Source organism: Ixodes scapularis, unplaced genomic scaffold (assembly GCF_016920785.2).
Source record: "Ixodes scapularis isolate PalLabHiFi unplaced genomic scaffold, ASM1692078v2 PGA_scaffold1__304_contigs__length_218370807, whole genome shotgun sequence".
Classification (NCBI taxonomy): domain Eukaryota; kingdom Metazoa; phylum Arthropoda; class Arachnida; order Ixodida; family Ixodidae; genus Ixodes; species Ixodes scapularis.
Window position 1 is genome coordinate 74,050,822 of NW_024609846.1, and position 14,055 is coordinate 74,064,876.

The 14,055-nt window shown below is 44.8% G+C and overlaps 1 protein-coding gene across 1 annotated transcript in view; it reads left to right on the forward strand.

The window, feature by feature from the left end:
• LOC115314350 overlaps window positions 1–14,055 on the forward strand; it is an 89,215-nt gene that overhangs the window by 50,271 nt on the left and 24,889 nt on the right. The window contains exon 7 of the mRNA XM_029973397.3: window positions 5,874–5,952. Coding sequence (XP_029829257.2) covers window positions 5,874–5,952 — 79 coding nt within the window. The remainder of the gene's footprint in view (window positions 1–5,873; window positions 5,953–14,055) is intronic.

Here is a 14,055-nt window from a genome sequence, read left to right on the forward strand (position 1 = left end):
TTCGAAACAAGTTTCTTTTACCAAAATGTGTACAGGCTAAAAGAAACACGTCCCAGGAACGTGAAGCGAAAAAAAAAAAAAGTTTTCTTTTAATGACGTGCTGAACTTGAACACTATTAGAAATCTTCTCCCATGAGTTAATTTATTCCTTAACGTGAAAAAACAATAAATATATTATTTTGTATTCTGCAGATGGCAATGATATGTACTGTCTGTGGTGTTAATTTAAATACGATACCTCAAACAACTTAGACGAAAATAAATATCAAGTTTAGGTCATAATTGCATGCAGATACATGTTTGGACATTTCTTCGAAGCTCACGTTGAATAACAATAATCACATCTTAAGACGGCACTTACCTAGGCTATACATAGATCATTCTTAAAAAAAGTATAACATATCTACCATAAATAGCTCCGGCTGCAGCGTGCTTCAAATCTGGCACAAACGATAATCGTCAAAAACCCGTCGTCCTTCCCGCCCCTTCGGGGATTTATTTCTTTAAACCTAAGCATGCCAGAACATTGAAATAAACGACATTGTCTTTCGTAAGGAACGCAGCACCGCGTGTAAAAGTTCGAGAAAACAAAATTACGAATGTACCCCACTACTTGAGATCAAATGAAACCGTCCGCCGGTCTTTCGAAGTTCGACGAACGTCGAACTTTTACCCTAAAAGTTCGAAGTTCGACGAACTTCTGACTTTTCAGAATTCGAAAGTTCGAAACTTTTCGATTTCTCTTGATAAACAAGTTCGAAAGTTCGAAATTGATCGAATTTTTTGGTCCGTCAAGTTCGAAAGTTCGACAAGCATCGAACCTTGCAGCGCAATAAGTTCGAAAGTTCGAAAAAGATCGAATTTTTTAGCGTAATAAGTTCGACGGTTCGAAAAGCGTCGAACTTCTTAGCTTAAAAAGTTCGAAAATTCGACCTACGTCGAATTTTACGATATAAAAAATTCGAAAAATCGAAATCTTTCGAACCTTTCGAACCTCTTGATTCGATCATCGAAACTTCGATTCGAAAAAAGTTCGCGGCATCCCGAGTTTTTTTCTTTCTCTACCCCCTCGTGAGAGCGCGGCGTGCCTCCCAGAAATGAAGAAGGTGGGGGGTCTATGATGGGCACCTTTTCGGTCGCGTAGGTCTTCTTGGTAGCCCGCCGACGTCTGTCTGTAGCCGTTGGACCCACTGATTGAGCGCGTCGTCTTCGTTGATCGTATGGTCTGCGGTTGGTGTAGTCGTGCGGTTCTGTCGGAACCCGTCCCAGTTCACAAACCATTGCGGCCGACCACGCTTACGGTTAAGCACGACGGGTACCTTGGTCATGAGAATGAGGTGATGTTACCCCAGGCTCTCCCCGAGGTTCGTCCAAGTGCACTCGTCGCGCGTTCTAGCGAACATGAGGTCCGGACAGGTGTCGCGGCTGGCAAAGTTATCCATCCGAGTCGGTTGGTCGGGCATGTTTAGGAGAGTCAGCCGGGGGACATTAATGGCGCCCATCAGCCGTCTCCCCTTTATTGTGGCCTTGGCGTAGCCGAGCGCGGGGTGCGTTGCATTGAAGTCGCACACCATTACGAGGTCGTGAGTCATCCCGCGGGCGGTGCGTATCGTGTCCCGGAAGAGATCGTCGAACACGTGTTGCGGTCCGCTCAGTGGGCTATGTACGTTTAGTAGAAAGAGGCCTCTATCGTCTCTCCCCCGTGGCAGGAGTTCTAGGAAGACATGTGGCACTCAGCTGCTGAGTGTCTACAATTATCGGGATCTGTTTTGCTACGAGTGTGCAGACGCGAGGTTTGTCCTCCGCGTCCGCCAGTTCCTGGCTAACGCAATGCAGCCCGACAAGGACGGTACGTGATCCACTTCCTGTGGTGCCACGACATCTTGTCTGTGTTCCTGTGTGGCGATGAACCGCGTGATGCTGCCGCGCTTGCGGCGATACCCCCGGCAGCTCCACTGCAACACTCGCGTTGCATTTTCGTTGTTTGTGGTTCGTGTTTGCGAGGAGCTACTGTTCGGTGAACTGTTCATCATGTTGATTGGAATTTTGGATTGGGTTGCTGTGCGGGGTGTGATTGGTGGTGTGATTAGATTGTTGTTTTTTCTGTGGGAGGGTGTGCGAGGGACTCATATAGCGTCGGTTTGTGTGTTGTTGGTTATTGCCCGTTTTTATAATAGTGGTGGTTTTGAGGGATGTTGATTTCCGTGGTGCAAGACGAGTCGAGGGTGGATTCAGGGACTGGACGGTGGTACTGGTGCATTCGTCTTGTTTCGCGTTGGCCGTGTTCACAGTGTGTGTCAATTTGTAGGAAAGGGTTTGCTTTGTTTAGGGGAATTGCTCCGGGGGTCGCTGATAGCGGTCGAGACTAGCTGGGGGAGCTGCTGCACAATGTTTTGCCTTATTTGCTGTTGTACCTCCCTTATCTCCTGCCGTAGATTTTGTCGTACCTCTCTTATGAGAGCATGTAGCTCGTCACGTGGTTGTATTAAGAGCGTTTTGCCTAGCTCTGCTCTGGGCCGCTTGGCCTCAGCTCTAAGCTCTTGTCTGAAGAGTTCTGTCTTTCTTAATGTCCATTTCATTTCCTTACTGAATTCCAAGCTGGGATTGGGCGTATCGCTGTTGTGTATTCGCGGGGATGTTTTGTTCGGTCCCTTCGGTTGCTGGCTTGTCGGTTGCGTGAGCGTTTTTTTTTTTATTTTAGGGGAGGGGGAGGTTGGTGGTGTTTTCTCTCCACAGTAGTAGTGTTAGTGTATCGCAATGGAGGGAGGCACGCGGGACAGGGGGAATGAGAACGGTTTGGAGGCCGCGCTGCCCAACTCACTTTTGCGCCCTTGTGTCCAGTCTCCGTGGTGTCGATATCTGGTTGCTTTTGCTGGTCTGCCCATTGCTGCCATTCATGATGTCTCTGTTGGTTCCGCGATCTGGTCAGGGTGTGGGTCTTGGCCTTGTTGGCATTGTCGCTTGGGCTGCGTCTGTCGCCGTTCCTTTTTGGTGCAGCGTTCGTTTTGGTGTGTCTCGGGTGTCCCAGGGGAGGACGTGAGCTGCTGCAATCATATTCCTTCTCTTCCACGTTAGTGGGCATTGTGGAGTCGAGGTTCTCGCGGTTGTAGCTTGGCAGTTCCGGCCAGTTGTGGCTCGCCGAAGTAGTGTATGGTGGCGGTAGGGGCGATGATGGTAGAGTTCGTTGTTTCTGTTCTTTCTTCCGCTGATAACGCGCGACGTGTCCCTTGTTGTAGGGGGCCCTTTGACGAGCCGGTCAGCGAGGGTCGGTTGCCGGGTGTTCGCGTCCGCAGTTAACGCAGTGCATTCGTCGTCTTTCATGGCGCCAGGTGCGCCGCGCGTATACACTCTAAAAAAGGGTATATTATCACACCCCTTGTCACATATATGAAGCCCCAAAACTTCAGTTGGACGTACAGCGCACTGGCGTTGTACCGACGCAACAAAATTTCACGAGAGGCTTGATAGCCAAGTCGTACAACTTATTAAAATAGCTAATATAAGTGTGACTGACTGAAAAAAAAAAGTTATTGGGGCTTTCTTTGCTCAACCGCAAAAAACTTTGCGGTTTATTTTTTGACCTGTAGACTTTGATACGTACTTTAGCTGTCTAATATGTTATATCGCACCGTCATCAACCCTCTAACAAAAGTTAGAGCAGTCAGTTCGACGTCAGCGCGCTGTACATCCAACTGAAGTTTTGAGGTGCCGTAAATGTGACAATGGGGGTGTAAGAATATACCCTTTTTTTAGGGTGTAGAACAGCCGCTCTGTTCTGGTTGTTGGCAGACGTCGGTGCGGTGTCAAGCACACATCGCACACTTGCTGCCTCGGCTGGTACGGTCGGCAGGGGTATTCCTCGCCCGATAGATACACGTAGCGCGGTGCCGTGATGCCTTCGAAGGTGATCATAGCGGTGTTGGTTTGTCCCATAATCTGGGCATGGGGAATGTTGACCCACGAGGCGCGTATGGTTTCAGTCCGTTTGTCGGCCGTGGGCCGCGTTTCGACACCAGAGATGATGCCCCTGCACGAGTTGTCGGGGACTGACAGGAACGCCGTAATTTCGTATTGCTTGGTGTCAAATGTGAGCGCTGAAATCTGTTGCACACGGGTAGAGAATTCCAAGTTCGACCAGAATTTTATCTCGGCGGATCCTTATGTTGACTTGGGCCGCCTCGGCGTCGGAAAGTCGTCCCGTTGCGATGATGGCTTGCGGGATCTTATCCGTTGTCCAAGCTCTACAAATGAGTCCATCTCTTGGCCGGATGACCACTTTGTAGTCCTCAAGTGGGAGTCGTGCCAGCCTCCTCTGGCGCAGGGGCCTGTATCTGCTTCAGCGGCTTCTGTTTTCTTGATTATAGATGAAAGTGGAGCTTCCCGTTCCTTGACGGGGATACCTGGTAGGCACCATGTTTCCCGACGGGTGATTCCCAGCTACCGTCATCATGTGGGCTACGGTGTAGTTTTGCTAATCTCAGCTGGTGTTTCCTTTTCTGTCTCTCTAGTTGAAGTTGTTGCCTTCACGCTCGTCTGCTGACCACATCCGCCCAGGAAAATTTCTTTTTCTCCTCCTGTTGATGACAGGACATCGATTCTGGGAGGTGTGGCGTCGTTGCTCAGGTCGAGGTTTCCTCCGGAAACCGGTCGCAACTGCTTCATCAGTTTCGCCAGTCCCCAGCCAATAAACGCGTTGGTCCACGGACCCACAGACTAACTTCGTTTATATATGTGATACCCTCAAAAAGAAAAACCACAGTCTACTTGAAGTATATATATGCAAATCATACATTATTTATAGTAATGGTTTGAACAAATGTTTTTTATTTACAAAATACGTATGAAATATATTTAGAATATATTATGTTTGCATTTAAGCATTTCGGCGTATTTAAACTGCATTTATAGTGCACGTTCATTAACAGTATTCTAGATTTAGTTACAAAGTCATATTTTTTGAATATTAGGTAAAATACCAGTGAATATATTTAGCATATTTTTGTGTATCTACAGATATGACGTGTTTTCGAAATGCACTTGAATAACATTTGGGCATATTTCAGATGTATTAATTTTTGCAGGGGTTGTTTTTATTTAGTCACTCAGCGGCCCCCCCCCCCCCCCCCACCCCCCCCAAAGTAAACCACCATATAAAAAAATTAGATGAATTCAAAGCACCTACAAAGCGTGGTTGTGCGTTAAAGTTAGCGCTTCTTCTACAGGAGCGTGGAGCGGAACTGCGAAAAATAACAAACGGAAATCCGGGTAGCATTCGAAGTTGGATGCATCCTCGGAACTCAACAACTAAGCACGCACTACTAGTATTGGCTGACATTGTGGTGTTCATTAATTGACATCACTATTTACAACTAGAATTGCCTGTTCCTTTTGTATTGCAAAATATATAACAGTGCATTTTTGATGAACAGCCATATTATCCTAAGCTAAATACATCAAAATAAATAGATCCCTTAATGAGGACCAATACGATACCTATATTGTTTCTGTGCAGTGCGTAGTCTTTTTCGCAAACATTTTGACCAATGTCTAGCGAAATGCTTCCTAGTCGCCTTATTTGCGTTAAAAATGGCGCATTTTGTTGACACGCCTTTTAGAAGCGCAGCCAAAATTTCATTTATTCGGTAGCTTTCTTGCTATTAACATTCGTTAAATAGTAGGAACCACAGCCGATATTGAAACCTGCAGACTCCGGTTTCGTAGAGAGAGACTCACACTGAGGTTCACTGCCACCTTGGCAGCGAATAAATTATGCGCATATTTTTAACATATTTAAAACATATGTAAAAATATGGATATCTAATACATAATTTTAGTGTTTTCATTGCTGTTAAATACTTTATAACGTTTTACAGGTACCAAGATCTTTCTTTTTGTCAATATTTAAAGGCCCTACAGTCGGGATGTGCGAAAACGGAACATGCATAGAAAAGCGTGAGTACAGACTTCTATGGCGACAGTGATGAGCAGAAAAACCGAGGGAGAGGAGAACATGAGAGCGCGCGGGGATGTGAAAGAGCTAAGCTCTGGTTCGAATGATTAATGGGCAGACCTCAAGTTATCTGTCTTTGTCTCCACCGCACTTGTCGAACGCGAATTAAACAAAACGAAGTGGCTAGTTTACAGAAGGTTTGTGGTGTGGAAGATGTCCTGTTCCCGTCCTCGTCCCCTCTGTTTTATACTTTCAAGTTTCGTATCTATTAACCAACACGCTCTTTTTCAATTGTGGTGTGGGGTGGATGCTATTATGGAGATCTTAGATTTTTATTTGCAGTCCACCTCTGTTTTGTTTGAAGGGAATTATTACGTGCAGAAGGAAGGTATCTGTATTGACTCCAGCGCTGCCTCTGTTCTTTGTGACATATACTTTGCCAAGTGTGACCAAGCCATTCTTTTGAATATTGACGTGTTGCCCGTGTTTAAGGTTTTTGGATAATGGACGACTATTATTGATTTCGAGTAGCACTGTTGGTGTGACTGTAGGTGAGTTCGCACAGACTGTTTTGAATTTGTTTAAGAGGAACTGTTACGGCCTGAAGTTCCCTCCTGAGCGTCAAGATGGCCACTTTCTGTAATTTTTAGATCTACGTTTGCAATACAGAATGTGTCACATTCGTCGGTCCTCAAAGCGCGTACTCAAAAGCTGCTATTGGTTTACGATTCCGCTCACTCAAAGCTAGTGAAGAAGAGAAACGCGACGTCTTGCCTACGTGCAGCTCTTGAGAAGTAGCGTCGTCATGTGATGCATAACAGCTTCAGTGGACAAGTGCAGAGACTTGTAACCGCGGGCTTCCCCTGTTCGGTTGTGCTTAGTGGTGCAGAGACGTTGTTGAAAATGCTTAAAGGTCAGTAGGGTACCCTGTGTTCTTATTGGTGTCAGTGGTCGAAACTAAAGTCCCTCGATATGCTTGCGCTTGTCTTGCAAGTAGCGTCAAATGCGCAAGTGCACGAGGCCGATGCCTCGAGCGGCCCTTGGAAACAAATGGCGGCGCAGCACTGAAATGAGTGGGCCTTGGAAGCGAATGGCGGCGGAGCACCGGCTCATGGCACGTGTCTCGCGCGCTTCCACAACAATGGTTGGCGGTACTTGTAAAAAACGCTTTTATCAAGGGACTTTAGTCGAAACTCTTCTTAAAGAAATGAAGCAAGAGAACTGTGTCAAACAAACACACGGAGACAGGGAAGTCAGCAGGGTACCCTGTGTTCTTATTGGTGTCAGTGGTCGAAACTCTTCTTAAAGAAATGAAGCAAGATAACAGTGTCAAACAAACACACAGAGACAGGGAAGTCAGCGGGTACCTTGTGTTCTTATTGGTGTCAGTGGTCGAAACTCTTCTTAAAGAAATTAAGCAAGAGAACTGTGTCAAACAAACATACAGAGACAGTAAAGTCAGCAGGGTACCCTGTGTTCTTATTGGTGTCAGTGGTCGAAACTCTTGTTAAAGAAATGAAGCAAGAGAACTGTGTCAAACAAACACATAGAGACAGGACACGAAGACCAGTCATCGTCCCTTACCGCTCATTCACACTGGAAGCGGATCCGCGTTCGCAAAGCGGTTGCGAACGCGGTTGTATAAAGATCCAGTGCAATTGCACGCGCACTCGATGACATCATGTGCGCGTGCAATTGCACTGGATCTTTATACAACCGCGTTCGCAACCGCTTTGCGAACGCGGATCCGCTTCCAGTGTGAATGAGCGGTTACATCCACAATTTTTGCCACGGCCTCAAGAAAACAGCGAACAGAGTCAATGTTGACATCGTGTTTTCAGCACCCTCCAAACTGTCCAGCCTTTGCAAAAATGTCACCACACCCTCAAATCCCGCAATCTGCTGCTCCAAGAAGCATAGGACCAACTTTGTGCCTTGCGTTGAGGGGGTTGTCTATTCATTCTCCCTTTCCTGTGGAAGACAATACTTTGGACAAACTGGGCGATGTTTAAATGACCGCCTTCGAGAACACTCAAACAACGTTGTAAACGCTAACTCTGGCCACTTGGGCATACACTCTAGGGATTGTGGGTGTGTCGCGCACTTCAACAACAGCACCGTGTTGGGCAAAAGTGTAAACCAATTAACAAGGGAAACCATCGAAGCCGACAATATCATACGACTAGAGGACAAATGTGTTAGTACGCCGTCGATAACATTATCACGAAAAGAGATTAATTATTTAGCCGCAAATTAGCCTAAGCGTTAGACAGTAATTTTTACTCCTATGTCGTCTTTTTCTATTTGCAAATCGTCTAAAATCTGAAGAAGTAGAAGCCGAAGTAAAAGACGAAATGCAAAGTTGTTAGTGAGCGCTGTGTGAAAGGAGTGTTCTTTGGGTGTGTGAATGCCTGAATGACTGTTTTTCGAGTGCGCTAAACGTCGACAAACTTAAAGGTGGGTCTAATCCCGAGAAGAATAAAATATTTGTGATAGTTCAATGCTTATGCATGACAATGGCCACAAGTGACTATAATTGGCTATGATCATATATTTAAGTAGATAGGTTTCAAACGATTGCATATAACTTTAGATGATAATTATTGAAAAATATATGCTATTTGTCTGTTTAGAATTGGGACGGACTTTAACGGGCTATTTTTGGCTATTAGCACCTAAGTTCTGCCATATTGGGTGGAAATGGCTAGCAATGGCTATTAGTAGGCATTGGTAGCCAGGAGTGATAATGATAGCCTCTAAGAGTCATTCTGGAATATTTTAAGCCACTTTTCTTTATAATAGATGCTAAAGCCAACAATTGCCACTTGAAGCCAGTGTCTGCCATAAGTATGGAATAGCAGAACATTGCAAATAGGTGCCTATGGCCAACCATAGCGAGTCGAAGTCACTCAAATCTGCAAACAAACCAACTTCAAAACGTGTCAATAATAGTCACAATTAAGCACTTACAGCTATTTCAAGCCGATCTCGCAAGGAGCAGTGACCAAAGGTAAAGAATAGCCACTTCAATTATTCAAAAATATTAAAAAGTGCATCATTATTCATATCAGTCAATAATAGCCAGTTTGAAGAAATCTAAGCCAAATTCGTTAAAAATAGCTGCAAAGACCCAACATTCTTTAAGCCAAAATAGCCACGTGAAGCCATAATCATTCCTAAACACCGAAAGAGCGCAGTATTGTAAACTATACTCACAAATAGTCATCGGTAGCAATTTACAGCGAACCGGGTATAAAATTTATGCTACTAGCTAACTATATCCACTGGAAGCCATTCCAGTTCGTAACCATAGAAACAGGCCATAATCATAATTACTAGTTTCAGTATTTACATGTAGCCATTTCAAGCCAATCAAATAACAAATAAATGCTTATAGCGAATAATAGTCAGTTGAAGCCGTTTTCATCCAAAAGAGTGAAACAGCATACAATAGACCGATTTCACCCGCCAGTTTGACCACGCCACCCCTGCCGCAATAAATCAAGGGACCTTTAGCCTTTCAGCAGGTGCGGCAACCTCGCTGGAGCTCTGAGCGTGTAGGGCACGCGACGTCACGAGCGCCCTCGTGCCCTGCGGTCTGCCGTCAGTGACCTAAAGTTCTTACGGTGCCACGCATGCGCCGAGCACTTAGTGAGATAGGTCTATTGTCAACTATATTCGCGAATAGCCATATATAGCCATTCAAATCCGGTCTGATAGAAAATACATGCTCATAGCCAAAAATAGCCACATGAGGCCATTTATGCTTAAAGACACAGAAATAGCTAATAATTATCTATACTCGTCACTTATAGCCATTTTTAGCCAATTCCAACCAATCAGGTCAGGAATATATGCTTATATTCAATATTATAACCAATTCAAGTCAACCAAGTCAATAGTAGGGGCTATAGACAAAAATAGCCAGTTGAAGTCATTCCAATGTATACACGCTCCAATTGCATGAATTGTCAATAATAGTTGCTGATAGCCATGCATAGCCATTTCAAGCCAATCTAATAAAAATCGATGCCAGGGCTCTAAAAGTTACTTAAAAATGTACCTATGATAGAGTTACATATAGTCATATGCAAAGTTACCTAAGTACAGGCATAGCCACTCACTTAAAATGTACCTAGATACAGGTACAGTTATTTCAAAGATACTTTATTTATTTTCCCCAAATTCGTCGGAATATATTGGAAGTAAGGCTTTTTATACTAAGGATACACAGAAACGTGTTCGATAAATGTTTATTGGTGTCAATGCGAGAAATAAGGAAAACCGCATTCACATGACCATTCCAGGACGCGTTATCTTTTTCAGTATGCTTGGGAGAAGAGCGTGTTGGCTTAAGTCATGGACGAAGAAACAATAAAACAATTAAAACAGGGACAACACAACCACATCTTTCAGAAATCTTTTATGCTTTATGAAAGATGTGGTTGTGTTGTCCCTGTTTTAATTGTTTTATTCTTTCTTCATCCATGACATATATCTTTTTCACATAAGTGCTCTATCAGGACCTCCTCGAAGTGTTTATCTGACATCTTCGATCGCAGTTTAGTAGCAGTTGTTTCTCCTGCGCTAAAAACGCGCTCCAGCACCACACTCCTTGGAAGCTCAGTGTTGAATTTTAAGAACACGCTTTTCAGCAACGGCGTGTGCTGGAGTTATTCCAGACTTCTTGCTGGAGCAAGTTCTGTATACTGTACAAATTCCTGCTCCCATGAAGCAGATGCGGATAATGTTTCGAAGTTAAGAAGTGCTCGCAGTCTTCGTCGTCACCACTTTGTTCGCCTGACGACGCTTTGGCCAGTTTTTGGGGAGGGAGATGTGGTGGGGCTGCGGACTGATCATATACATGAAATCTTCGGTGCCTTCGCTGCTTTACCAGCGTTACCTTCATTACACACACTCTATAAAAAAAAAAAAGACTTCCACATCATTTACTGTATCTGAACATTTCCATCCTTTACTTCGGAGTAAACAAACCACTTCTGGAACACGAGTTCTGACATCATCGAGTGAGCGCGAGTAAGTTTTGAAACGACACGGTACGAAACCTTTACTCTGGAGTCGGATCGAGTAAATTTTGGAACAGACCCATAGAAGTGTCATGCCGTCGCCAGTCGCGATCCTGGAGGCGTCCCAATAGCTGTTGTGTATGTGCAGACGCCTGTTCTGTTGCAGGTCGCTCTTTAGTGTGGCAGTCCACGAATCTTCGGCAGTCAGACGCCGTGACGAAAGCGACACTCTCGTTCGCTTGTGCCACTCGCAGCTTTTCGCCAGCATTTCAACGACCAACCGCCAGGATCGCGACAAGCAACAGCATGACACTTCGGCTTTTGTGACATCATCTGCTGCCACTTCTCGACCACTTTTGATGTATGGGCAGCATAGGACGCTAAACTGACACCAGTCGAATACGCGCTCCAGGCACCATACATATATATGGTTTTAGTAACGTTGCTAGAAACTCTCTCGTGCTCTCGTTGACGCTGCGGCTTATGCAACCGGATATTAAACTCGGTCATTTCCCTTGATGGTATTCATCAACAATTTCATCGTTTGCGAGCACAGTTCCGGTGACACACTACTCGTATTCAATATGGGAGCTAATTTCAACTGAAGTGCTCGGAAAAAAGAGGAAACAAAAAAGACTGACACTGTGGATATTGCCGTAACGGTGCTAGGTGGCGCAAGCTGCCGCCGATTACAGAAAGTTTTGCCATAACTAATTTATTAATCCAACCATTCACACACTCAGCTTCTTTGCGAGCATTGGAGGAAGAGAGTGTAAGATATAGTCCACTTTTATTTTCCAACATGTCATGCCAAAAATTAGGATTTAGCCTTTAGAAACTGATAACGCCGAACACACAAGCATGGACAAGTAAGTGAACGAACACGAGGGGCACTGGCAACTGTTTTTTATTCGAAAAAAACAAACAAAAAAAAAGCATGAATAATATTTGCGGAGAGAAGTTTGCGTGGCGCCGCTTGGTGGAATTTTTTAACAACCCAGAGTGAGGATACTTCAACTTCCTCTGCTAGTGCGAGCACGTGCAATGCCAAGCTTCTGTGCACTATAAAAATTAAAACAACCGCGTGGGTAGCGCGTGCACTATCCAGATTGAAGAAAACAGAAGCGCCCCTAGCGAGCTTCTCACCGGGAATAGGCCCACAACAACGTGTCATTAGAGAGTTTTAGTAGATCGTTCCGATACCTCCGATAGCCCCGATAACGATACTATGCATGCACAAGGGAGGCGGTGGCGGAGTATCGGGTATCGTTATCGGAGTCATGGGAACGATCTACTAAAACTCTCTATTAATCACCGTGTCGCTGGATTGCGTGTCCCTAATATATTCAAACTCTTTCTTCAATAGGGAAAGTGACGCTTCACTTTTACAATCTGCTCCTTTATCCCTGATTCCAAACACTTCATGCAGCTCTTTGCTAGTTCTATCATAGTACCGATAAAAAATCTTAATGTCATGTAGAACAGGGGTACATGGCACTCTGTTGCAATGAATGGCAAGATGACCAGACGGGCTGGTTTGCGTTGCTGCGTCATGCTCGCGGGCGCGGCCATTTACGCATCTGCCCACCTGGCCAATATACTCAACGCCGCATTACAGAGGTATTTTATAGAGAACTGCTGAGGCACACGCAGCAAATTTAGTTCTGTGCTTTTTGCTGCAGAGATCAGACTGTTGCCTGGTGCTGTTGATTTTGTGGCAAAGTCGAACCATCTGACTTGGAACTGAAAAACTTACAGGAACGTTGGAACTTTCCTGTGGTTACTCTTTAAAGACTATGAACCAACTAGCCTACCTAATCACTTTGCTTTAAAATGTATCCTTCCTGATCTCGCGTTCTTGTTTTCCTTTGGTCCCATGACCTATATGCAGTCGTTAAATTTCTGTCTAAAATCGTTTAAAGGGTAACTCCGCTCGATTCCAAAAAAATTAGGCTTACATGTGATTCAAATTCACAAAGCGCTACTAAACAACTCTACGTCTTCGGATTCGCGAAATGTGGAATATTATTTGTGTAATCCTAATTTAAACATCAGCAGATACCGAAACCGAAACTTCGGTTGCGTCAGGCAACATTGGTCTCGGGTCGTCAGAATCATGGCACGTCACGTCGAACCACGTGGTCTTGTTCTTGTGACGTTCGGGAGGGAGCGAGAAACAGGACACGCGACGCTCGGGCAGGTCTTTTTTTTTTCTTTTTTTTGTTGGACGCGGGCAGGTCGCTTCGCATGGCGTGGACGGTGATGGACCGGGGGAGAGGGGGAAGGGGAGAATACGAAAGAGGAGAAGGGTAGTGGAGACACAGACCGATAAGCGCGCAGGGCAACGCAAACTAGCGCATCCGTGTTACGGTCATCACGTGAACGCCCGGTCAGCCAGCACCGGGAGGAGAAACTCATGACGTCATCGTTCAATTTCGCTCTGAGAAGTAAAAACAAAGAAAACGTGAGGATGACGTACACATGCCTCTGACGTAGTGGCTCAATGTCGGCTGCTCCAACTCCGTGGCATTGACTGCGCTGATGATTGCGCCTCGCGCCGCACGCTAGAGTTGGCAGATTTCGGCGACTTGGCTCGCTTGAAGGTTTGCTGGCCAGTTTATTAAATATATAAACGGAATTAGATCGTAATATTTGGCATGGGGTCTTCCTATATGATACTGAAGAGGGCCACATAGTTTTCTAAATATCAAAAATGAAGCGGAGTTGCCCTTTAATGGTTTTTTTAATGCATGACACGTGCCTTTAAGATGGATAAACAATGCTGAAAGAGCGAACAATGAAAATTAAAAACTATACAGAACTAGTTCTATTTAATGTATGTTAACCGACTCGCTTCCGCTTTGATTTCTTATATACTGCGTCTAATTAAACCTGTTTCTTCTTATACACCCACAGTTGGGTCGATGACATTACTGCATGTCTGGGTCCTTTTATTGCGATCAATGTGTTGCAACTATTTATTATAAACTAGGGCACCTTCCTTGTCATTAGCTTAATTTCAACGGTCTATTTATGTGATTTTGAAGTTACTGCAAGAGTAAATAAGGCTACTAATTA